This window comes from Bombus vancouverensis, chromosome 10 (assembly GCF_051014615.1).
Source record: "Bombus vancouverensis nearcticus chromosome 10, iyBomVanc1_principal, whole genome shotgun sequence".
Lineage (NCBI taxonomy): Eukaryota > Metazoa > Arthropoda > Insecta > Hymenoptera > Apidae > Bombus > Bombus vancouverensis.
This window is the reverse complement of record NC_134920.1, coordinates 12882590-12910482: the sequence shown is the minus strand read 5'-3', so window position 1 is coordinate 12910482 and position 27893 is coordinate 12882590. Positions and strand designations below refer to the sequence as shown.

Below are 27893 nucleotides of genomic sequence, written 5' to 3'. Positions count from 1 at the left end.
CTTTACGGATCGAAGTGTGCAACATCGATTTACCTTATAGTCGTATTCGATATGATTTTCTTTTTTACGAAAGAAATCAACAGAAAATTGAAAAAAAAGAAATTCGAAAATAATGATACACCGAAATTGCAAAAAAGGGAAGAAGAAATAATTTTTATTCAGTTTCTTCGATAATTACGTCTTTTTTAATAATGATATATTGAGTAATTATAGTATCCCATTTTATATAATTACATTAGATCTTACTCCAAATTTCAAGAAATTATAGAATTCCAGAAACCATCTTATATCATTTTCTCCATCTTTCTTGAAATCGTATTATACTAAACATAAGGGGAAAAAAGTAGATATTCGGTATTTCGAGGATGTATGTATAATTATATACATACACATAAACCGCACAAACTGCCTCTCCCGGCAACTTGAGTTCACGTGTGACTCGTGTGTGATGTCACAAACCGTTAAAAGCGTTTATCTTGAGAGCAGAGGTTATGAATAATGTATACGAGGATATTTTTACAATTATACAGACAGTTACGCAACGGTGTAATCCTGTTGTGTAACCAATTCGCGTCTTGCGTGTGATAAATATTGGGTAATATTCATTGATTGCTTCTCTTATTTGAACTTCCCATTCATTGACTAAACGATAGTGAATTAACTTTCGAGATTAGAGCGGTGCAAATACATTTTACAACGTTGATTATCATCGCTTCCAAAATTATGCTGCACGTAAAACGAAGTACACTGTTAGGTATAAATGAAAATTTTTAAACAAGAAGAAATTTTACTTGAAAGTAATTTTTTAAACTTTGCCGCTTTTCATTCGGTATATAATTGGTTAATCAATTTTTTAAAAGACATCTAATTTTCACATTAGCACATTCCGAATATGGTTAATATCTGTTAACCACAGACAAGGAAGAAGATATCGATATATTTTAAATACAACGCAAATATTAGACAGATTGTAAATCTTACGGAGAGTAATAGAAATTCAAAGGTAATTGTACCCCTTTTATATATAGCCGTCACGTCAGGGCACAGCCCTCTAGCAAATAGCACTGTGTGTAACACATGTGTTAAATCCAGTTATTAAAAGCACAAGTACCAATGACGTCAGTACCGATGCTGATGGCTAACCATTACAAACAATCGAATTCGAAAGCAGAACAGCTTCTGTTCTGAACTACGTATATAACGAAAAAGCTTGTTAAAAGCATCATTTTTTTTTTTTTTTTTCGTTTTTTAGGCTGATGATATCACTTTGCTGCCGTTTCCGGTCTATTTGTAATTACAACACTTGTGCAGCTGCACTTGTGCCACTCTCAAGTTCTTTAATTATCTCATATTTAGTTTCTATAATTAGCACTGCGTGCTTCCGTGCTGACCACACTATGATATTGTACGCAGCATTGCATTATTAGATTCATCCTAAATTATGTGTACGCACATCGCTGCAGCGTATTGTATTACAATGAAATGAATATGAACCGTTCCATCCCGCGCAGCTTTATAGAAGAGAAGACATTTGGGGAATAAATTGTATTACGCTACACAATATTTTACTATAATTAATCTATTAAGTAGAGAAAATTAACTTCTCATTCGTTGGATAGTTAATATTAACACAGATTATACCTGAAGCTGCTAAATACCGACAACTTTATATTATTTTCTACAATTCTATTATCCTATTGTTAACATTTGTCATATATTCATTTTTTACTTTCCAAGCATTTAATTAGCTCAAATTTTAAACGAGCTTCCATTGCAGACATAACGTGGAAGCGAGAGAAGAAAATATCTTCTCCAGAAAGAAGGACGAAAGTCTGCGAATAATTCTGCAGACGTGGTTGTTCTGATATCAGCTGTATCTTCCTCTATCTCGTTGAAATCACCCGGTGAACAAGCGTGTAGGCGATTTCGACGCCTGAACGGAGTGCACATCCTTTACGGGGCATAAAAGAAAATATGTTGGCGTGTAGGGTGGCGACATATACGACAATAACGGGGATGAGAATGAAATAAACGTTAGGTCAAAAGGTTTATACACCTTTTTTGCTGCTTCTAGGTTGCCGACAGTGACCCGTTATGCTGGCAAGTCATTCAGTATCGTGAGAAATCGTTCGATAGGGTCGGTTAGGTCTTGGATTTCTTCTTTCATCTTTAGACTGTTACTGATCGATGTGACAATGAAAATGTATAAATCTGTCTTTTAGTTGTTGTGTCGTGCGTTTAGACCGGGAAACGTTCGAAGAATGGCCAGTTTTTGAGAAGAATACAACAAATAAGGATGACGAGGGATATCCTTTTACTATTTTGTCACCTGTTATTTGTTATTCTACTATTTCGCTAAACTGAACGAAATGTTTCTCACTATTATACGTACTTATATCATCATTTACTTACATCATTTACTTGAATCACCTAATGGCAGTAATAAAATAAGCATTGAAATAGACAAAAAATCTTTCAATGGGAAGTTGCTATTCTTATGACGTAATTTTTGTTAAAGCAAAGTTTTTAATAGAGACGTTAAAAAATATCGGCAGCGTTTGATTGCACGTGCAGCAATGATCACAGGCTATTCCAAAAGTCCACAGTGAAACTGTAATGCGAGGCTGTGTTACCTTGACTAATCGAGAAAGCTTGCATCCGAGACACGCGATACAGCTCTGGTTAAACACTCGTTTACGTGGGCCGTTATTACTAAATTATGCGTGAAAGAGAGACACTTCGTCATTGCTACCTTACACGAAATACCAACAAATAATTCATTCTAGCCGCTCGAATTATATTAATATCATATTTAATGTTCTAGTCAAATTAATAGACTCGTAAATGCTATGCTCACATTCTAAATGCTTTTACGATACCATTTTATGATTCTTGAATCTTTCCTTTCTAAATTTTCTAACAATAGACGATTTTACTAGATTTTATTATTAGAAAGAACAGAATATTTTTACATTCATCGTTACGTTATGGTTGAATTAACGTTATAAAATTTAAAACAAATTACACATCTTCTACAAATGATCGATCTGTTTCAAATTCTATCGAAAATTAGCCAATTACTTTTATAAATTACATATCCGGTCTTGATTATTTCGTTAATTTTTCATATAAAAATAATTGAAATTTCGAAACAAATCGGAAGCTCGTACGCGAATATATATTGAACATATCGAATAATATATTGAACAGAAAACGGTCATTTCCTTTAGGCGAGCAATATTATGAAATAATTCACAACTTCGTCCACGATATCTGTATTTCTGTTGCTCTGTAGGAAGAGTCTGCCTCTGATAACGATAAACTTTTCCTGTTGTTGTCGCGTGGAGACAATCGCCACGCGAGGATGCGCAACTCATTTGGTCTTCCTCGTCGCGTAGAGCAACCCTGTTCACGACAAGATAAAAATTTGCATACCATTGCATTCACATACACAGGACAAACCTGCTGATTCATCTTAATTAAGTTAAAAAAATTTATCGTGTCGATTTTTACTTAGAAATTTTCATAGCGTATCCTGGTTCTTTCGTAACTGCAGTTATTAATTACGTATGCACCTTAATAACAGGAACGCGTGCTTTAACAATCGTTTGATATCTGATTTTATAAAAGTTTTATAAGGATAGATAAAATGGCTAAGTAAAAGATATAGAAATATTTTTCCTCTAAGTTGTAATTCTTCGCTGAGAGTGCAAATGATTGTTAACTCCGAACAGAGACATTTTGAAAATATCAAAGCTGTTTCTTCCAAAATTCAATAATATATTTAACTAAAACTTGATAAATAAATTTGTTTATCGTTTCTGTCGACAATAAAAGTAAAATTGGAGCTTACTTTTTAACCGATATTATACCGCTCTCGATTAATTTGACCAACGAATAATAATAACTCATAGAGACCGAATTTTAACCAGGACCACGTTATTCGCTGAAAAACACAACACGTGTTATCGACCGAAACAGTTATAAAGAGAAATTTCGACATGTGAAATTTATATCGACAATTCAGCTATATTCTATACGTGAGTTGAATCCACGCAGGCGATCTTCCTAGAATATTTACGTTCCCTTGTCAGAAACACTTTCCTGCCACGGTTTTTCTGAATTATACTCTCACCTGCATTTCACGACGCTAAATACGTAAGCTTGTCCCACCCACGTGAACGAGAGGGAAGTCGAATAAAAATAGGGAAGAGGTGTCCTGTCCAACGATGCTTTAGTTACGAGGAACGTGATACTTTCACCATCTACAAACTTAGAAATATCATTCTATTCGATGTCAAAGCTAGTTTCTTCGTCCTCTTCTTCCAAAAAGAATCTACTGTTCGTACGGTTCGAGTTCTATTGCACAATTGAGATATACAAGGACCGGCCGAATAGCCGCATTTACATTGTTTTTATCAAGGTGGTTCATTGAAATTTATTTATTAAATTAACAGAAAATATTCAGATAATTCGCTATATCTAACAGGAATAACAATTTGAACGTAGAACCGTACATTTAAGGTTTCAGTGATACAACAAATAGTTTTTAATTTCATTCGTTGACTTAAACGAGCAAATTACGTTTCATCTTCTTAATAAAAAGCGTAATCGTTGATATTAGTAAAAATTTTGGTCGAACATCCTTCGAATTCGCTTCCTAAATTACATCTGCGATAACGACAATGTCCTTCACAACGTGGAAACCTCATAATAGTAGAACCTGCGAATACATTAACAGTGTCGGTCACAATAAAACGCGTTACGCGAATGATATCACCTTCTAGAACTGTTGTATGCGAATACGTCATTAACCACCATTAACCCCGTTATGTTTATATTTCGTGCCGGCTAATTCTTTTCATTGTACAGTAGGCACGCAAACGGTTCTAGCGAGGAGATGAAATGATGCAAATTCATTACGCTCGAGATTAATCACGACGCTGGCACTTGTCGAATAATTATAGCAGTCTCTGTACGTCATGGGCAAAGCCTAATCTCGTCGGTTATCAATACCGCAATGTTGATTGTTAGGATAACTTCGTTGGAATAAAATTGTAATAACGATTAACAATCGTCGAAATGAGAAAATTACGTGAAATTTGTGTGTAAAAGATTGTAATCACTAAACAGAGATATTTTCTAGAATCGAAGTTAACGCATGACGAAAGATAAAGAATGTAATTGGTGGTGATCAATCGATGGCGCGTGTAATATGGAATTTCAAAGCGTGACGTCATACCAATATTTATTCAGTCACCGCACAATACGATACATCTATTTACGGTATATCGGGTTAGCATATTACAAATTTGAGAAAAGTGCGGTTACACGTAATGGAATCGAGTACCGCGCGACACAACGTTAATCAGGTTGCACGTCACTGGGCCGTCATCGCTAATTCATGTGTCAGTTATTTAGAAAGAAGCAACGCCTGCCAGTGACATCACGATCTGATCTCATTCGTTGCAAATGCACCGATTACATCCAGTATAATTTTGCAGCGGAAAATATTTATTCGCGTCCGATTGCTTTTTAATTTATACGCGAACGTTCCCGATATACGTTGGAATTATTAGAAATTAGTTGAATTATTAGAAATTAGAAGTATTAGAAATTATTAGAAATTAATTGAAATTAACGTTATTAGAATTAGATTTAGAATTTTTCGAGGTATCGAATTACATCAAAGTATGTAATTGTTAATAAAGATACAGCGTTTGACATTGGACGAGTAAAAAATTAATCGATCGATTAATTTCTCCGATTGAAAAAAAATTAATTGCAAAAGATCGTGTTTGATTTAATCGATCGATGAAACTAAGCGCGGAAAGTTCACCAGCGATTCGATCGTTCAGTGGCTTAGTGGATTAGTCAGTCGGTAATTATAGATATTGATCGTTAATCATCAATCGCTGATCAAAACGTCGAGCATCTCAATTTAATCGAGATTTAATTGATTCCTGAAGCTCTATCTAATAATATTGAAAATTGATTGATGCCAAATTTAAGGCCAGTTTCAAACATTAACGTTTCGACGTTCTCGTTATGTAATGCTTAATATCAGCCTATGTTTAACTATTTGTATTATTTAATCAGGTATCCGAGCTGGAGCTCGATCAAGCGTTGTTTATAGTATATCGTTTATCTAAAATCGTTACGAGCCGTGATTGATGTGGTTTATGCCGCGAGACGGATCAGCAATTGTCAGTTGACCATTAAAGCGCTGCACGATATTAGTTTCAATGCGTGAAGGCTGTTACGCGTGACATCACGGTCTAAAATTATTTATTAACAAATGCGCCGTTTTTACCGTTACCTCATATCTTTAGTTACTTAATTGTTACTTATTCGAGGCCATTTCCAGTGATATCGCTCGCGTCACACCACGAGTGATAATCTTTTGCTTGTTTACCCGATAGTAAACCATTCAGCTTTCTGGAAAAATATAATTTAATTTCAACGAATAAAAACGAAGAATTTTCAGAAATTTACAAATTCATCGACAATTTTTACAAGAATTACATAAACGGATAATATATTCTTTATCATATTTAACATATTTAACGAACGAACATAATGAATTTGTAATATGTATATATTTTTTTTTAATAAAATCGTTCATTTACAATAATTTCTATAAAATAATTTTCTATAAAAAAAAGTCTCGAAAGTGGGTCCATGAAAGTTTGGAAATTCGATCGATCGTCTACACGATCGTTCCAAAGAGTAACAGTTCACATTCAGATAAGTTAACTGAATCAGCATGACTTTAATAAATCGGACACTAATCAAAAGTTTCAACGAATAGAGTTCAGATAAAGAAGTTCTACCGTACGGTATATTTCTACAAGTATCGTCAACGTCGATAGCATTATACACAGATCACGAACCACGCTGGGTCCACGATACCGATTCTCCTAAGCTATCAGTCACATCCGGCGGAAAGTTATTTATTATAAACGTGAATGAAACAGTTCAGCGTGACAATCGGAGATAACATAACTAGAAACTCGTCAAAGGAGAATAAGCGGTCTGTTTATGGCTATATCGCGATAACCCGCGGTATTCCTTACGAGCGCTCGTACCACCCTCTCAGCCCGCCAACCCTTGCACCATTCGCCTGTCTGTGTGTTTCTCGGTAAACCAACAAAAAAAAAAAAAAAAGGAGAAGAAAAAAAGAGCACCAAAATTAATGAACCGCGTTGCGAGTTTATCGCCACGAGCCGTTGGTAGGCTGAGATCATCGTGAACGCGGGCATCGTAAATCGAATATGGTGTGGCGACTTTCAGCGTTTCATGGAAATCGACGATACCGAGAAAAGCTAATAATAGCGACGATGCCACAACGCCAATAATTTCGAGGGATGAAATCGATGAAACGACCCGACGCGTCGCGACGCGACGTTTGCCGAGATTCGATGGTATTGCCAGTCGTCGAATGTGGTCGATCGATGAACTTCCTTTCACGATAGTTTGTAACGATAGAAAGTAACGGTGGTAGATAGAGATTGACGTCGAATGGATTGAAAAACGGGTATTGATCGTTTTCTATGGATCGCAGCGAACTTTGAATACGTTTAACGATGCAGAATTAATTTCATAATTGTATTAAGCGTGGCGGATAGATCTGTCGTGTTTTCCAGACGCGTTTATCTCGTGGGCTTCGATTTAATTACTCGAAATAAACTCTGCCGCGGGCAGCATCGAATTTGGCGGATTTCGCGAATCGGACACGAATGGAGGCATTTATCAGATTGGTAAATTACATCAGGCGCGAGTAACGGTGTCACGAGCGTTACCAGAACGTCGTTTAATCTATGTGGGACGTTTAAGGGTGGACGCAATCTATCTCTTACGAAACGTGGTAACCTCGATACACATTATCTGAAGAAACTCCGGAGTTCAAGGGGTCTCTCGAATACCATTTCGTCTTCTCTCTTTCTCGCGTAGGATCTCATGGTCGTGGAGGAATCGTAACTCTATACATACGATTTTCGTATCACGTTCCCGTTGCGATCGTTGGAATTTTAAGGCGTTGTTTCGGCCGGAGAAAATAGAACAACGAGGCTGGTTGCCGGTCGAGTCCAAACGAGCCTACGTATACAGCGACGAGTCTTTCTCGGTAAAAAATCACGAAGCGATTGATTAATCCACGCTAAAAGAGCTGTTCTCGATAGATTTTCAGGTGAAAAGATTTGATCGCTCGATTCGAGTTCAGGTTGTTTTAATTTAATCGATCGAATAGTATTATATAAAGACTACAGAACATGATGTACAATTGCTACAAAAAATATTTACACGTTTCCTTGTTTCTCAATGAAAATTATTATTATTTAGCTGTAAACTAATTTGTCATTTAGCTACCAAATTAAATAATATTTCTCTTTTCTTCGCGTTTGAATAAATGTTTTCACGATGTTATCTCTCAAACACTTTCTGATTCTATTATGTCGATAATTATCAGCCTGCAACAGAAATACGGATTTCCCCGTATGCATGAAAAACCATAAATAGTAAGGACGATCGATATTTTCGTCATATAAATTTCATTTACGTGAATCATTTATCTCCCAGTGAATGAAACAACGATTTAGATAAATGGAATTCTAGTACCGTACAAAGGAAACGAAACGTTCGAAATCCTACGTGATTATCGTCAAAAAGCGCAAAAACCAAGCCGCAGCAAGCACACCCATCGAAATCGTACAAGTCGACCAATACGTTCGGCTGACAGGCATGACAAACATCGACAGCGCTTTTCGTTAGACGCGCTCAAACGAAAAATAAGCTGGAAACGTGGTAGGAAGCGGCGACCGATTAGGCGCGTGACAAAAGGGATCCAACGATCGGCGTTCGGTGGGCTGCTTTCATTGGATCGATCCCCAAAAATAGGGCGCGTACCGACCGCATATCCGTTTCTATTTCCGCGCGTATCCAGCCGAGATGCGCTCTCGATGTATGTATATAACCTGGATATTTTTTCCCGCTCACATGTCGCCGATAAATAAAAGACAGTAGGGAAGCCATGGTTCTCGCTGCTCTCGCATTACACTGCACACAAAATTATGGAACTGAGACGCGACAAAAACTCGCGTGTTGTTTCCTTGGTTAATATGCCACCGCTGTGACACGATTATACGACGATCTGTGCATGTTCAGCGAATTTTATAATCGTGATTTTTTACGTTTAGAGGAGTTATGTATCGATTTGGAGAAAGTTATACGAAGTTATACGAACTTGCTGATTCTTTCTATGTTTTTCTGATTTTTGTCCTTCTTATCTTGTACTCTTTGAAAGAGAAAAGAAAAAGCGACAATAATCTATATAATAGCAAATATCTTTATTACATGAAATAATAAACAGTGAGAAGCGATGATTAGATTTATATCGAACGATACAAGATGTTTCAAGTGTTCCTTAAATCTTGTCTTCCTTCTTGTTATTTGTTTATTTGAGAGAGAAAGAGACAGAGACAGAGAGAAGATACATAAAGGTATGTATATTGATACATCCAGATTAGGTTTATGTTGAACAATATAGGACGCCTCAGGTTTTTCTATCACCAAGGTCTTAACGTGTGTAAAACAGAACGATAGGATAAAACCGGAACGATATTAAATTTTGTTTGTATTCCAAATATTTTGTTGTATAACCATTTATGAAAAAAATGATAAGAAAACACTTGAGCAAGCTTGTGCGGAAAGCCACGAGCATGCAGCTTGTATATCTCTTAAGGCTACATTGAATTATTGACCTTAATCACTTGCTGACGCGTTAAGTAACACGTTATCGCTTGGAACTTCCGTTTTCACCTCGACACGCGATCTTCCAGCTTTTATTCTCTACTCGGACAAGACCCATTACGTACAACTTTTTCGTCAATTACGTTCAAAAATCTCAGGCCGTGCAAGCTGAATTTTTGGCACTACGCTAAGAGATTCAACAAATACTAAAATATCGAAGTAGCTGAATCTTTAAATTATTCGAAAATCTAAATTTCTCGTGCAATGTTACGTAATTATTACACGCAATTTAATCACAAGTCTCAATTTATCATATCGTACAATCCAATTAAATTCTTAACCTCTCGAGGGATCTTAACGTATGCATATGTGTGAGTTCAATTTTTCTTTAATTCGAGACATGCGATCAATGTTATGCAAGTATGTTAATTTTAACTATTACTCAATGGTTACGCGCATATAAATACATCATTTTTCTCAGGAAAATAACAAATAATTATCTCTTCGCAGCCTTAATATATACGTCCCTGAAGATATTAATCGTCAACCCTCGATTACAAAAGAATGATTTTACGTGGATTAAAATGTCACACAAGCAAGAACTACAACTACATCGTAATATAAATTTTAGTACCTTCGATCATCCTCCTTTCTCGACAATTCATTCGCAATCAGTTTAAATACAAGATAACAACGAATAAACCATCGGTTTAGTTATTCTTGACCAAGTAATTTCGTTTCATTCAAATGCCATAAAATAGACTTGCTGATGATCATTTATCGTCTTAAATCGATAGTCGGAGGCAACCAATGCCGACAAAGAGCAATCAAGAATGGGGCGTTGTGTCAATGACAGTAATGAAAGAATGCAGGAAATTGAGTAATACAATGAATACTTGTGTTCCGTGAATCGAATGTTAGAAAAAGACTGGCAAGGCGAAGACGCTACAATTGGCGCCAATGTTGTTCCTACACGGTCAGAGTCGCTACAAACACAAGACATAAACTTGACATTCGACCCTTGCGCTACAAACGCATAACGCACCACAACTGATTAGAAGTGCATCAAAACGTTTAAGATTACACCGGAGTTCAATGCTAACAATAAGTACTTCAAGGAACAAAAGATGCAGTATGACATATTATACGAAGCATCTTCGGGAAGATCTGACGTTAATTTCCAATTCGTAACGCTGAATTGTAATATGAGAAAATTTTGTAAATGTTAAAAAATTCAATTTTTATGAATATCATTAAAAGTATACGTACTCCAATGCATATTTACGATGAAAAGTAATACATGAATTTCCAATTTAATTTCCAATATTCAAATTTATATCGATTAGCAAATATCTTTATTACATGAAATAAATTAATTTACTAATTAATTATGAAATAACATGCTCTTGCGTTTTAATTATCGCTGATAATCATTTTAATATCGACTTTTACGTTGTTTATATACTGTGATGTTCCGCGTCTTTCATCTTTTTATACTCTAAATAAAAATTATTTGTTTTTAATAGTGGAAAAGATACATTTTTCTGCGTTTAATAATATTTTAGGATGAGTAGACGCAGCATAAAAAACCTTTCTACATTAGAATTCATTTCCATTAGCATATCGTGTCTGTTAACTTCAAAGATCGTAAATCGTAAGTTGACACTATTTTACAATACTTGGTCATTCATATCTGAGATGTTTTATCGTGTATTATCGATTATCGGTCACATTTTTCTTTTATTCATTTGCATAATGAACTAAAAATGACAATGTTATCGCTATAAGAATAGCGTAATTTGTACACATGTAGTATAAAAATTTCAATTCTGTGCATTTAAAGTGAATGCATGCACGTGATAGATTATCTAATAATAAATGAAGTTTTCGCTGTGTAATTTTAGTTGAAGCGATCATTTTTCAAAGTAACTTTTAACAGCGAATATTAATCTGTTATTACGTTGTGTCAAAGTTCATTTACACGTTACTTATGAATAATTCAACAAAAGATAATTAAACATCAACAAGAAGCAAGAAAAGTATCGTACGCCTAATAACGTAATGTTATATTTTCGAACACGTAACTCACGCAATATCTGAAATTTTCGAAGCATACATTACGGTCAAATATAAGAATATATTATTACAAGTAAAAATAGGCTAACAGACTCGCACAAAACACTTCATACCACGACAGTACTCGTACTTTTTCTTCGATATATCGTGTAAAAGAGTTTTATAAGACAACCGATGTAAGTTGTTTTCGACAATTTAAACAGTCGTAATGGCTACTTAAAACATTTTAAATCACTCCCATATAACTTCGTTAATTTCTCAATTTTTCTACGAACCTTTACACGTGCCGATCTCATTGAGTTCTCAAACTGCAATGGAAAGGTGCTTATGTAATCCCCATTACTCAACAAACTTGCGAAACGAGCACCTTGCTACATGTACAAACCTATATAAAACATGAAATATTGCTGCAAAACAAAAAAGCTCGCGCGTACATGTAGCTCGAAGAAGGACATGAAAGACCAAAGGGTTGCCGCGATTTTTACGTAATTACTTCCTTCTCGCGATAAAAGGCAAACGAAATAAAAGGAAAAAGTGGTAGAGGGGAGGATAAAAAAAATGTTGAACGCGGTGCTAAATAATAACGTTCGAGTGTATCGATAGCGAGATCGACGCCCGGAGCTCGTATTTACCGCACGATTACCGGTCGATTCGGCTTCGTACACGGACACGTATCGATAGGCGAAGGAGGCGGCGATTCACATGTGTCGTACGCACACGTGGATTCTTTTATGGGGGTCAGCATTTCTGCCGGCAGACATGGCGTTCAGGTTCAGACGAGTCAGACACTCGGCCCTTTATAGCGATACACCGGCCCCTGTTGAACAAGTGTTGGGGAGAGCCGACCTTTTCCGACCTATTAGGGATTTGAATAAAGCCATTTATGGGGTTTTAACTCTTCCTCTCTTTGCTTTCCAATATCCTACGTCCTACGTTATGGAAAAATCGATTGACTCTATCGTCTGGCGGATTTATCGAGATTTAATCGAGTGGTACTCTTTATAGTAGCAAACTTACAATTTTAATCAACGAAGTTATCAAAGAAACAACGTCTTATTCCAATCGACCGGCTCTGTACCCCGGGAGATTTATCGAAATCTAATATACATTGTATCAAATCGTTATTATTATTTCATTTACATCAACGATTTCAAAGTTTGAATTAAGAGATAAAAGAAAACGTCGTCTCCCCTAACCAAAATTCTCTTCCCCTCTACGAAGTAGAACGTCTATAAACTCGAAGAAATTGCAAACTACTCTTTCGCTAATTGTTCGGGAACTCTAAACGCATCATCTATATAATTATAGTAATATCGCAACTTTGAACTATGACTTTGTTGTCGCGTTGTCGCTCCCATCGTACGTGCTCGAAACTCGGTTAATGCAAATTAATACCCAAAGCATGCGGAAATTAGCTTCAAGATGCAAATTTTCTTCAATTCAGCAGTACAACTCTGAGATTAGTAAACATAAGATCGTTCCATTCACAAGGACATACGACGACGAAGAGAAATACGCGCGAGTCAAAGTTTCCTATGAAATCCTATTTAAATTAAAAGAAAAACATAATTCTCTATTTAATTGTTCTATAAAATATAAATGTAGACTTAAAAATTTAAACAGCTGCATCACAGAAAAAGATCGAGTGCGATTACGATATTGATTTTAAAAACAGCTACGCAAAATTCCTTACTATAGAAACATAAACAAATATATGTGTGTGCGTGTAATTAAAAAAAAGTAATTAACCCGTCGTCGAACGATTCACCACTATTTCACTATTGGCAACGTCTTAACGGTGTCGAACTGAGAAGAAACCAAGAATCGGTAGAAAATGGAAACGAGCGGTCGTCGGAGGGTGGAAACAAAAGGCGCGGGATTAGAAAAAACGGCGGAGAAAGGAAAGCAGAGGCAAAGGAATGCGAAACGAGTTCCGATATTTTATGCAAGTCCGCTGATCAATTTTTTTACGCGGCCGATGCTTCGTTTTAGACCGAAGAAAACAAACCGCAAAAAAAGGGAACGAAAGACGTTATAGAGCAGTTCTTAAAAATCAAAAAAAAAAAAAAAGAGGAGAGAGAGAAGAGGAAGAGGAGGTAGGGAAAAGAGGACACAGGAAAAGAATTTGAAGGGTAATTCCCGTTGTCCTGGACGTGCGGTGAGTTTGCATAACGACGGCGGCGTGTCGTGTTAGTTGTTCCCTCGATGCTTATCCACTTACGAAGCTCCGTATCGTACGCACTTCTTGACCACGGATTTTTAGTAAATTTCCTTTTTCATACAAAGAAGCGACCGCACAGAGGTCGGAACTCGACGCTCGAGCGCATGCCGAAGAAAGTGCGGCTGCCTCTTCGAATATTACTTGACACAAATCAATCGTTCGTAGCGATATTTCTCATGATTTTATTTCCTCTGCTTCTTACGAGACTGTACATTCCATCGTGAATATTTTTTTATTTTCAATGCACGAGGTAAACCAAGCTCGATTAGCAGCTTTCGAGGAGGAATTTTCAACAAATTTCCTTTTTCAGCAGCTTCTTCAGCGACACAGCTCGAAATTCAATGCTTTGGTATGTATTCAGGAATATCCTGGCTAGAATTATGTAACTAAAATTACTCGCTTATAATATATTCCGTAATATTTGAATAATATTTAGGAAATTTATTAAATTTCTCAATGTACATGGTCGCAGAACAATTTCTCAGGCGAATAACATTTTGTTGACAAGAATAAAAATGACCGTTTAAACTACTCGAAACGAAAGTATATTGTACGTATTGAAACTCGCTGACATCTTAAAAATATATTAAACGGGATTTATCATATTTTAAAAAGCCAAAATTTTTAATACCGTTAATTCTTCTTATCTTAAAATCTTTAATGTTGCCACGTTATTCGATCAAGCATGTTGCAAATAATTAGCCAAATCTGTACAAGAAGCCGCTCGGGCCATCAATATCCATTAAAAACGTATTCCACGCTACAATGCCTCGTAGTTCTCGATATCTTTCATTAAGCATCCCTCCCAAACGTTCTCAAGCAGTTCTTGTTCGTTTTCAATAAAGCGAAATCATGATGAATCACGGTCGTGTACGTCAAAAGGATAGATAGAGAGGAGGACATCGAGAATCAAAAACGAAATTTCACGGAGCGAAAGGCGAAAGAAAAACGAAACGAAAAGGAGGAAGAAGTAATGGTCGGTCCATGCGCGCGAGAGGCAAGAGGGAAAGGTCGTTGTAACCGAGCATGCGAAAGGAAAGAGAAGTTAACACGCGCGTAACGAGGATGATCCAGGCAGAATTAAAAAAATGAGTTCGAGGCGGCGTATACCGCCTCGCGGTACTACAGGAATTAAAAAAGGAGCGTGCAAGAGAAAAAAGAGCCTCTAAAAAGGAAAAAAAGATCAGAAGAAGTTCGAAATGAACGCGACGAAGAAAGTAAAAAGGAAGAACAAGAGGATAAATTCACGATGCCATGTCGGTGATGCTTATGTAATCGACCAAACGGTGTATGTACATTACCCACTGCTTAAAAGATATTCGAACACCGATTGAATCGATCGAATCGGTTGGACGTAATAGCAATATGTGAATTTTACGAAAGTGCGCGAGTTAATAGCAAATTAATAATTGGAATCATCACTTATCGTCTTTTTGTGGAATCGCCAGGCTATAACCTGGTAAATTACCAACTCGAAAACATAGCGATAATATATTTTTGTTAGTCCTTTTAGAAAAATTCTGGTTAAAGAGTAACATAAGGTTAGTCTTTACTTGTCAAGTAACGAAGTAGTTCTGTAGGTTTGACCGATTAAGTAAATCAGTTTCATTATCGCGTACAGACTTTAGAAATTTGAACCACGCGATAATATTCTATTCTATCGTAGGTAGGTTTATGATTGTAAGGGATAAAACCATTGCAGTTCGATTTATCCGTAATTTTATAATTAAAATAGATCTGGTTAAAATTAAACGGTATCGTAAGCATGAAATTCATCGCGGGAAATTCAATCGCGATACGAGAGAGAGCTCGGTAACAGACTGACATTTTTACGCGTTATTTTCTAAGTATCGTTCTTTCCCTTTGGACGACGACTCCTCGATTCGTCTGGAAACGAAACGCGACAGCAGGAGAGAACGCGACGTGGCAAAAGATGCCGGTCGAAGATCGATGCAACAGAAAAAGAGAACGAAACGGCGAGGTAGCCGAAGAAAAGGACGCTGAGAACGAACACCGATGAGAATCTCGTAGCCAGAGAAAAAGAGACGGAGAAATGAGTCGAGCGGTACAACACATCCCTATACATATCGACAGTGTGTCTGGCCACGATTTCGCTCGGCCAGCGTCATCCGGCCAAGAGCTGAGGACGCTTAATATTACTGCACATTATGCAGATTCCGTACACCGTGTGCCTCCTCCTCGCCCTCTCTTCTTCTGCTGTTCGAGCTTGTTTCACCCCCTACCTGCTCGCTTCTCTCGTCGGTATCTCGCTGCGTGCACGGCGAACAAACGATGGCGGACTACTTCGCATGCTGGATCAGTTAGACTATGGTTAGAGTGGATACGTGTTTTCACCAACTAACGTTCCAACGAATACGTTGAAATGACAATGTATGCAGAGTCGAGGCGATGGCGTGACTCAAACTCAAGGCAAGGATAAAAATCTTCGAATTACGAAGCTTCTGTCTCGTCGAGTTTCCAGGGTGGAAGAGTTTTAAACAGGCGAAAACCACTTTGTACGAAGATTACTATTTTGCAAATTGTGCCGGCTTAAAGAAAGACAAATTCGATTCTTAGAAACTTTTCAAACGAGCATCGTACGCGACGTTTCGTCGTTAGAAGGACTTCTGAGATCCCCTGGATGCTAATTCCCATCTTTTCTCTCTTTGTCTGCCTCTTTGATTCGTCCTTTTGCTCGCGTGGAAGCCTTGGCCAGTTAGAGATGCTAGAAGAACGGCAGGGTTCGCGGAACAGGGAAGAATTTTTGTTATGCGCCACATTAGCCTTTAGTGTTCCCGACTCTCGAATCGTATAGGTTTCAGAAGAAACTTCGTGCCGCCCTTTCCTTTTCGTTATATCGTCGCAGGGATTTCATGAATTTTTACGATTTAATCATCGAAGTAAAAGCACGTGATTGATTTTCCTGACAGAAAGTTACAAAAAGCACCGACGTCGTTTATATCGATTTAATATATGTAATATCGTGATGTAATATGTTTACAAAACGTGGACAATAGAGATGTTAATCGGACAGAAAAGACGATTGTGGCCTAACTTGAACTATTCATACTAAACGTACAGAACACAGCGCAATCCACACTCTCTCGGCAACGCCACTCGCAACCTCCGTCTCCGCTCAACTCGCACTCAGCTCCTCCGCTCGCACTCTCGTTCTCGACTCACACTCTGCTTTTCGACTAACTGTTGTCGCATTCCATTGCCCTTTTCCTAGGCCCACCGCACACGTGTTCTGCAGACGCTCGTGGCCAGGGTCACGTAGGTCTTTTCCACGAAACTATGCACTTGAAAAGACCGATGACACATTGATGGGCCCGACGGCGCCCCGGCTCTCGCGACACTGTTCATAGTTCGTCCGATATTTCCCAGGCCTTTCGTCCACGATACTACATTCGGCCATCCTGCAATAACATCTGCCCTCAGATGTTGCCTTCTATCTCGCTGTCATCAGATGCGTCACTTTCGGCATTTAGGACCCAAGGTTTCATAAAATCGAGGTGTGTGCGGGTCCTTCCTTCGGTACTGCTTCGCACGCTTTCTTCTTTTCTTGTAATTTCGCAGGCTCCCCTCTAGCTTACTTATGTTTCGTTGGGTTAGGCTACAGTCAAGGCAGTTGGACACCACGTGTTCGACCTTTTCGCGTAACCCCTTGAACCAGAAGTCCTTCTTGACCATAGCTTCTGTTTTGGTAACCTCGAAATGCCCACGCTCGTGCGCTTGCCTGACTACCTGAGCCCGCATCGCCTTCGATACTACTATTAGCACATCGTCCTCACACTCCTTATACAAAATACTGTTTCTTACTACCTGCCCATCGGCCTGACTGCACGTTGCGGCGTCCAAAATCCTACGGACTTCAGTGTCCTTGTTCTGTGCCCTTCTCAACCGTGCAATCAGCCCGTCTTCACTCTCCGTTACATACATAGTGCTCGGCAGGGGGTTCCTACTCGGAGCATCTACATGCTGCATACTTTTCCCCGGCCGATGACGGCCGATGACCTGATACGTAATCTCGCCTAGTAACAAGGCCCATCTAGCCACACGCACACACAAATCTTTCTTTCTAACTACACCTATCGGACTCGCATACTCCAAGTCTGACGATTTGATGACACCCTCGTTTGTCCACGCTTCCATCAAATCGTCTTCTTCCTTTCTTTCCGACGGCGCCAGTCTTCGCGGTCTTCGCGCTACCGGCTTGTCGCTTTCCAAAACTACTTTTTCGGTTATTCCGACGTCTCGCTTCTTCTCCGGCCTATACCCCCTAACGATATCGCGAATCGCTTCACGATAATGCGGTTCCCGTACGTGTGTCAGGTCTGTTTCGTCGGTCTGTTCTACCGCGTTTACCCTCAGTACATCCGGCGCGTCCTCGTGACCGTCGGTCTGATCGTCGAGTCGTAAAAATGTCACCTCGCCCCGTTTGACTCGCAACTCTACCTGGTCTAAAAAGTCGGTACCTAAGAGTAGACTGTGTCTTGTCATTACCTTATCCGAGACAACATGCAGAGTGACAGTAAAGTCGCACCCGTCGACCGTCATTACCCTTGTGAACTCGCCCCAGGTACTATTGCCAGCGGAACCAAAACCATCAAACTTAAGTTTGCAGTTTCCCAGAGGTGGTGATCCTAACCTCACATACTCATCCGCTCGTATGAACGTAAGGTCACTACCTGTATCCACTAACGAGACAAACCTGCAGCCATCTATCGACACGTCCTTCACGTACTTTTTCCTCTCCGGTCTTGAGATTACGTAAGTCTTTACTTGTCGCGCTGTACAATTCGCCGCCACATGTCCAAATCCGCTGCACTTGAAACACCTAACACCTTCTCCCCTCTCCGGACACTTAACACTTAGATGATCCTCACTACCGCAAATGAAGCATCTTCTTTTCTTCATTGCATCCACAGATTGACTGGGCTTCCCGTTCTTCTGGGTTTTAGCCGACTTCACAATCGACTTTGCTCTGCGACTCTTCTGCTCTTCGTACATTACTAACCTCTTCCTCAACTCTTTGATTGACGTAGCGCCGTACAATACAGCCTTATTGTTCTCGTCGTCTATTATTCCATCCACTATGTATTCCACCTTTGCTTCCTCCTCCATGTCCACATGGCTGGCTATTTCGAGCATACGGTACATGTAAGCCAGACATGCTTCATCACTCTCCTTTTTTGTTTCTTCAAGTTTCTGATGAACTTGCCTACTGTTGACTTTCCTCGAAAATTCTTTCACTAGCCCCCTCTTCAACTCATGCCAAGTCCTGGCATGACACTCGAAGCTCGCAAATATTTTCGCTGATCCCTTCAGCAGCTTCCTTGCATAGACTGCCTTCTGCCCATCCGACCACATGCACGTATCAGCGACTTCCTCGAACGACTCGAACCATCGTTCGACATTTTCACCTCTGTTGCCACTAAACGACTCTAATGCATCTTCGACGTCTCTAAAACTCAGCGTCGAACCAACACATGCCCTTCGACAACATTCGTCACGGTCCTGATACACCCTTCGCGTATCTCTCTTGTATCCTCTGGCGGTTTTTCTGTCATCTTCATCCTCACTTTCGTCGTCGCTTTCTTCTTCCGACGATATGTCATTACCATCCATAGCCGCTCGTAGCCGTGCGCGTAATTCTACTTTTCTTCCCGTCGTTTTTAAACCCAAACTAGCGAGGCGCTCCTTCAACTCCTTCGTATTCATTTTCTCAACATCCTCACCTTCGTTACAATCACGCTCAACTCTCTGTACATTTTCTAAATCTCGTTGACCGGTTAGCTCTTCACCGCCCGTCGATCCCTTACGACACGATTGTCCAGCCCTACACGCCCGATTCAGCCTTGCAATCAGCACTGACCTCGCACCCGATATAGGGAGGTTCATTCGCGCGAGCTTATTCCTCAGCTCCTCCAGCGTCGAACCCTCTTCACCCGACAATCGTTCGTCCCCGACGTTGGCCATTTTTCACACAACACAAACTTAAACAGTCAACGATATCGTCTTTTACCGCACCGCGTACCGGTAAATTCACAACTAGCTCGAACAGCTCTGTTAAACCGTTTCGTTTTCTGTCTTGTCCAATCCCGGCTGAGCCCCCAAAAATATGTAATATCGTGATGTAATATGTTTACAAAACGTGGACAATAGAGATGTTAATCGGACAGAAAAGACGATTGTGGCCTAACTTGAACTATTCATACTAAACGTACAGAACACAGCGCAATCCACACTCTCTCGGCAACGCCACTCGCAACCTCCGTCTCCGCTCAACTCGCACTCAGCTCCTCCGCTCGCACTCTCGTTCTCGACTCACACTCTGCTTTTCGACTAACTGTTGTCGCATTCCATTGCCCTTTTCCTAGGCCCACCGCACACGTGTTCTGCAGACGCTCGTGGCCAGGGTCACGTAGGTCTTTTCCACGAAACTATGCACTTGAAAAGACCGATGACACATTGATGGGCCCGACGGCGCCCCGGCTCTCGCGACACTGTTCATAGTTCGTCCGATATTTCCCAGGCCTTTCGTCCACGATACTACATATATTTAATCACCGATAAAAATTTTGTTCGCGTAGTCATGGGTATAAATGGGTTAATGTTGATAATTTCGCTGAGAAAGTTCGACGAGTTCGGCACTACACCGATACCGGTCTCAGAACGAATTGGACCGGTTCGGGCCAATCTGCACTGAAAATCGGATTGCATAAAGCAACAGGGGACGACGTCTGCCTCGCGGTATCGCAATTAATCGTGCGTATAAAGGTTCCTCGTATTTTTTTTTGTACCACTCCTTAAAGGAGCACTGGAAAGTTTAACTTGGCGTATCTTTCGCGTTACGTGACTGTCTGAAGTACGAATTATTCTTTTTATAAAATATGTTCACGGATATAATCAGTCATCGTTTGACATATCTTTACGAAATTCTGGTTCAAAGGGAAAGTATTTAATAATTTATCATTGGCCCAGCCGTGTTACTGATACGATGTTCAACCGATATTTGTATCGCTCGCGATACGTTTTACGCGCACCGTTCGCAAAATCTCTTATCTGCGAAATGTCGGAAGCTACATTATCAACAAATTTCAGCACCACTTTTCAATGTCTCTCTTGAATAATTCAAAACTCGTTGCAAACGTTCATTAACCTATAAATACCGCAGTGTTTCCAATTAAAGAATAAACCAGTAAGAGTGCATATCGACCGACCACAATAGCAGATACGTACTAGTATATCCAGCACGGAACACGGTCAAGTTGGATTATCGTCGACGAGAAGCAATGCTGGTTATCGTTATCGCGGTGAAACGCCTAACTAAGCGTCACGTTGCTTTTCACCGGAGGCAACGCGCAACGAATCGAGCCCTCCCTAGCCCTAGCCAACAACGATTACCCGCGAATGGCTTTATCGTCTCTCAGATTTCCTGCTTACAACGCAAAGGGTGATTCCCCGATAGACTCGTTCGCGTAAGTCGAGCCACGTCTCTTTACTTTGCACGAATCGCGGTGATCATAAACGTACAGATCGCCCGGATCGGTGAAAATATTCGCAGCGGTAGTAATATCGAAATTCCCGTGAATACTCGCATCGAAGTGAGAAATTTTGCTTCGAATGTTTCACATTCGCGACTTTGCTCCGGGTATTTCGAAATCAAAAATATTTTGAAATATCTGCCAAATAAAATCGCTAAAAATGAGCAGACAATATATAACCTAATATTATCGTCGAACTTTATATAAATAATCCGTTTACCACACAACTAGCAAGATGACAATTAGAATACTTAACGACTGAAAAAGTACGCTTGAAACGAACTTCTCCTCGAGACTGCAGAAATCCACTGCAGTTGAATCGCAGGAAAATTCCAAGTATCGAATTCATTCTATCGCCGGATACGGGATCGTGCGTTCTCCATGGAACATGAACCCCATGGCATAACGCCGTATGTTCGATAAGAGCTGTACCGCGATCTCGCCGTGAATACGCGCGTTACCTGCCCGAGTAGAACTTGTTTAACAATACGTTAATTCCACGTCGCCGTGCACCGGCCATTGTTGGCGTGCATTTATCGGTCGAATGTCCGGCATCGCAATCGTAATCAGTTGGGTGGTGCCCTGTTCACAGAACGACGAAGGGATGGGGGAAAATTAAAGTGGCGCGTTAAACCCGCCGGGTGTAATTTGCTCGAGAGAGGCTTCTCTTTCCGTTCGATAAACGGGGAAAGTCGAGCGTTGCCGTCTTTAAAATAGAAACACGCGACGAACGGTTTAAAAATCAGCCGGATAAAAGGGGCAAATACGACGGAGGGAGATAATTGAAAAATTTTGTCGATCGTGTACCGTATTCTGAGAACGGAGAAAATTCAAATTCAATTATCTTCGTATTTCGATTGGAAAAGGATCGGTGCTTAAAATTTCGTGCCACTGGAACTGGAGATACCGTAGTAATCGACCGATTGGATTACGGTGAAATTAAAGCGATCTAATGAATTCGCGTTTCTATCCTATCAACGCGACAAGATGTATCGTTCTAAAAGGATTGGCTAATTATTAGAGTTATTATTGACATACTTTATTTTCGATCATCTACGATGGTTCGTAATATCTGCCATAGGAAAATTGTATATTTCCCATATACGAGAAAGGAGAAACCGACCTTATTCTTAGTCTTTTTCTTACTTTGTGTAAAAAGTCGCGAGATTTTGAAATTATCTCCTTTCGTTTCCTTTATTCCATGCTACCGTATAATGTCACGGAATTACGAAGTCTGTTACTTTACTCGTACAAGAACGATACGTTATAACATGCGAAAAACTTGGAACGAGTTAGTTAGTAAAGCTTCTTTGCGACGATCCAAGAAAAAAGGAACTGTTTAGAAGGCTTTATGGTAAATGTGACATCATAGATCCAGGAACCTAAACGGTATAATATAAATATTTGGACCAACGGATCTCGTAAACGTCCGCTATTCAGTGAAAACTGGGAACTGGTGGCATATGCTGGAACATGCTCTTCGCGATTACGTTAATACCATCATTTCAAAAGTTCTGAAATACAGAAGATATCTCAAAGATACTTTATCACCTTTTTACTTACGCGCTTTTAGTTCTGTAGTACTACTGCCGGTAGACGGAGAAAGGATACAAATGTTTTAATATGCGTAACTTAAGAAATCATGTAAGAAGATAAGTATAAGTTGTTTGTACGTGAAATTATTATTACAGAGAATTTACAAAATTTCTAACTTTATTTCAATAATTTACAACTATAGAAATATACAATAATGGTACAATTTAAAATCACGATTAAGCATATTTAGAAAGATTAAGAAATTGTAAAATTCAAGTAAAAAAGAAGTACTCAAATCATCGTTACTTTTAATGCAAATTATTAAAAACCAGATTATCTAGAGTTGCGAACGATCAAGAGAGCAAATGAAATTCTCAAACGATTAGGATTAACAAGTATAAAATTCACGACAAATTTTATCCTTACGTCGTATTAAAGTTGACACTTGTAACGCGAAGTAGAGCGATATTTAAGGGAAGAAGTAGGACAATTAATTTCTTAGATATCACGTTCAATATTTAAACAGCGATTCCATCGGCGTGGATACATATTCATAACGCATAAACTTGCCGACAAGGACAGTCTTCTCAGCTTAAGTGGTGCACTTCGTTCCACGATGTATTGTAGATTATCAGTTAAAACGTGTAACACAGTATGCGTTCTGTTGTGTCGTTTAACGCGTCCTTTACCATTGATGGAATCTACGAGAGCGATGTATTCTCCTGTCTATACCTTATATACACGGTGTTAAACAAGCAACTTACGCACAATGATGATCTAGTTGATATCTCGATTTATGTTTGTTGCTGATATTTAAGCAAAAATCGATAGAGATCGATTTAAAGCATAAGAAAAATTCTCAGGTAAATTTATACAAACTCGAAGGGCGGAACGTTCGAAAGTAAAATACTTTAATAATATAGGTAGTAGGAGGTTTAAGAATATTTTACTGAAATTTACGTTTTAGGTACTAAGTATGTAGGTTAAAAGGAAAAATCAATACAGAGACGAATAGTACTTCAGAAAATAATTGCTAAAGCGAACGCTTCCGCCTAGCTTTATTGACTAAAGTCTAACAGGAAGCTAGTCATCTAATATTACCTGCTCAGCTCTGAAATTCTATTTTGCACGATGTAACGTCTAATATTATTTCCTTCGTTCGAAGTAATAATTTTCATATTTGCATTACGTATTTGCAATTTTGTGGACGCGAGGAGGACCGATTTAAGGAAATGAGTAAGAACAAAAATCAAATTATCCGACTCTTTCCTGAAAAGTCCTGAAAGGAAAAATGTTGCTACTCTTCGAATTTTTGTGTCAAACAAAACGGCATTCGATACTTGCAAAAAACTTTCACGTGAAATTCAAATACAAGATCACGCGTATTAACGATGATTTCTTTAAATTTTCGTCGAACGTAAGGATAACGTAAGATAATTTTTTAACCATAAAGGATCGCGATTAATACAGAAAATAACTGAAAGAAGTTGATACAAATTTATACGTATTACAATGAATAGATTCAACGAAGAATTTTTCCACTGTTGAAATTCGTGAGACGGAGCAGGACGTAATTCGCGATAGATCGTCCTCATGCGTAATCGCGAAATTATGTCACATGCGAACGCGACTCTTGTCCAAGCTGGAATATTACGTCATGCCGATGGCTAAGAGCAAGCAGACACGCCGCGAGCATTACATATTTGGAAGACCGTTTCGCGACGAGGTCATCATACAAAAATGAACATCGCGACAGATAAGACGGCCCGAAGATCGAAATCCGCAAAGAGTTACGGTCTCGTTTTATGTAGGACCCCTGTGCCGAGTCATTTCGTACAAGCTCACCTACTTTCTTAAAAAACATACCGTTTATTTTTTTCACTGGAAACTTATATGGAGTTGCCTGGCAATTACTGATACCAGTAACTCATTCTTAAAATGTATAGACAAAATGTGAAATCGAAATTTTAATTGTTCCTTGCCTGTCTTGAAAATCAAAACGAGCGTTTTCGATTATTTTTTAATCGATCGTATTTTTCTTAGATGTTTCAACTTGAGAGATGCACGAAAGAATCATCGATAATACGCATGATCACTCGTTTTAATTTTATGACAAATTTTCGTTTGCTAATATTAATTTTTATTATGTATCTGATAGATATCTGTGAGAAATGTACCTAATTAACTTTTCTTAGCGTAATAATAGCTAACTGTTTCCAAAAATTCATTTATTCAATTTTATACCAGATTATCTTCAAAGAACATTTTACTCTGCCGATATATTAATGTAATTTGAGATATGCTTTTCTTGGATTTCAGTAATAAATTCCAAGATTTAGACGAAACTACTATTTAATCTTATCTGCAAGACTATAATAGTCAGACTCAAATTTCCTCGAAATTTCTCTCTTCACGCTCATTATTTCGTAATAACTCCTTAAAAAATGCGATTCTGTTCCATTTACGTACATCGTTATCAACGATCGATTCTTAGAACGAGATTAAGAAGTTTACGATCCACCGATCAAATAATCGAAAGTTCATCGTCGACCGCACGTTGCGGTAAATACGGTCCTCGCAAAATTCCAAAGCCACGGGGATACCTTGACACATGATTAAAAACAAGGTGACTTGTCACAACCAATCACGTAGGTGGCATTAAACTGATGCATTAATGCAACAGTGACCTTGATTTCGCGCAGTCTTTGCGATCGTGGGTGGTAACTGAAGTGCAGATTCACTTTTTCTTCTCTTACATAAATCCTTGTCATTAAAATATTCCAGCGATCCGGCTCGAATTACCGGATTCTATTTAAAAAAGTAACTGCCCGGAGTCTTTTTCGATAAACAGTTCGCCCGTGCACTGGATTTGAACTCGTAAATATTTTTGCAAACTGTTCGAACGATTCCTGGTAGTATCGAAACCATACAGAAACGTCAATAAAAGTAGAGAAAAAGCTTTGATGTATTGCCTAATGAATTAACCATTTCCTTTCCTCTTCTTTTTGTATATTTCGACAGATTTAATGCGATTGAATTAACGGAAGTTGTATTTCTTTCAACGACATAATACAGTTTCGCCATACAGAACATTATTTTAACGCGTTAGAATATTACACATTTTGCGAATATCGTGGAATGTTAAAAATAAAGAAAAGCGTTCAAATTCGTTCTCTGAGAACACCGTAATACAAGAGAGGATAAAAAGTTCATTTTTCGAAGCTTAAATAAGACAGAACGCAAGATATGATTACACGAGTTCAAAATAACTTTGGAATTCTTAAGCGGGAGCTTGTTTATCACGCTTAAAGTGACGTATAGTTGCTGCGAGCCGCAAACTAGGATATTCTAACAAGCCGGTAAGGTGAACGCTCGAAATTTCTAAATTCGACTATTACAACAAACATCGGAGCACCTGAATAACCAACCACTAGGCGAATAACCGAAGAAACACAAACGTGGCCGCTCCATTTTTCGATATAAAAGATCCGCTGCAATGGGTCCGTGTCTCGCACGTGCGGACGTTATTATTCGTACGCACATTACATTATTTATTCGTGCACGGGCCAAGATAATGTTGTAGAACGATGAAAAAATGGCGAAGAAGGAACACGTGTCTTGTATGTATGTACACACATCGTACCGGGATTTCTTCGAAAGCTGGACGTTGGTCGTTCTTAAAGTCTCGTTGACATAAGCAGAACAGCTTTCATCCTCCGAAACAAACGCGTGCGGTTACATTTTTCTCCTCTTTCGCGTTATTCAAACAGATATGGTCCTTCGAGATGCGGTGGCGTATGTTATTGGCAAATTAACATCCGTAAGTTGGTGTTGTCTCGACGAAATCGTGAGGGAATTTTAGAGACATAAACTTAAACCTTTCAGGGTCAAATTTTATTTAGACGCAGAGGAAAATGTAGTTTTAATTAATTAACAACGGAAACGTATCTTGTATGTCGATGTTCTTGTAAAGAAGAGACACTGAAATTTCGAGCCAACTTTGCTCAAGGGTTTATCGTTTAATCGGTTAATAATATGTAAAATAATTAGCAGTAATTAAACAACAACTAAAATAATTAATAAGTTATGTTGCAATCTTACGATGTTGTTACAGATCTGCAGAGATTCATACAAATGCGATTGCAAGGGGATAAAAGGTACACCAGGTTTCCCTGGTATCACTGGACCTCAGGGACCAGAAGGACTTCCTGGTGACATCGGACCAGATGGGCCACCTGGTCCAAAAGGTGAAAAAGGTGCTGCTGGAGAATATGGTGGTACAGGAGAAAAGGGCTACAGGGTAAGCGAACAGTCATATCTCACGATATTATTCGCGTTGAAAATTGCCTGATTAAATAGGTTTATGAGTATTAATCAGTTTTACAATTATTCAACCGCATATATCCATAATCAATAATTTCAAAATATATACACGAACGATATCTTTATTCCAATTCTTATTCACATAATGTGTGAATAATTCAAACATAGATCTGGATGATGATATTCGAGTCGCTCGAAAACCGAAAAGTTGGCAAATCCCATAAGTTAAGTTCCATGAAAAATAATATCGATCGGTTTGATTGTTGAAGGGCTGAGTTATATCGCGTATATTGTAAATCGAGAAAAATCGTATCGTATTACGTTCAACGGAAATGTACAATTGCTTAAACAATTTTGATAGAGGCAGAATTTTTAGTAACTGACGCAATTACATCGTAAAATACTTAATGAGAGCTACAGATGTCTCGTCTTCTTCTTCT

The 27893-nt window shown here is 38.7% G+C and overlaps 1 protein-coding gene across 1 annotated transcript in view; it reads left to right on the top strand.

The window, feature by feature from the left end:
- LOC117163435 (uncharacterized) overlaps positions 1-27893 on the top strand; it is a 59356-nt gene that overhangs the window by 2679 nt on the left and 28784 nt on the right. The window contains exon 2 of the mRNA XM_033345689.2: positions 27245-27430. Coding sequence (XP_033201580.1) covers positions 27245-27430 — 186 coding nt within the window. The remainder of the gene's footprint in view (positions 1-27244; positions 27431-27893) is intronic.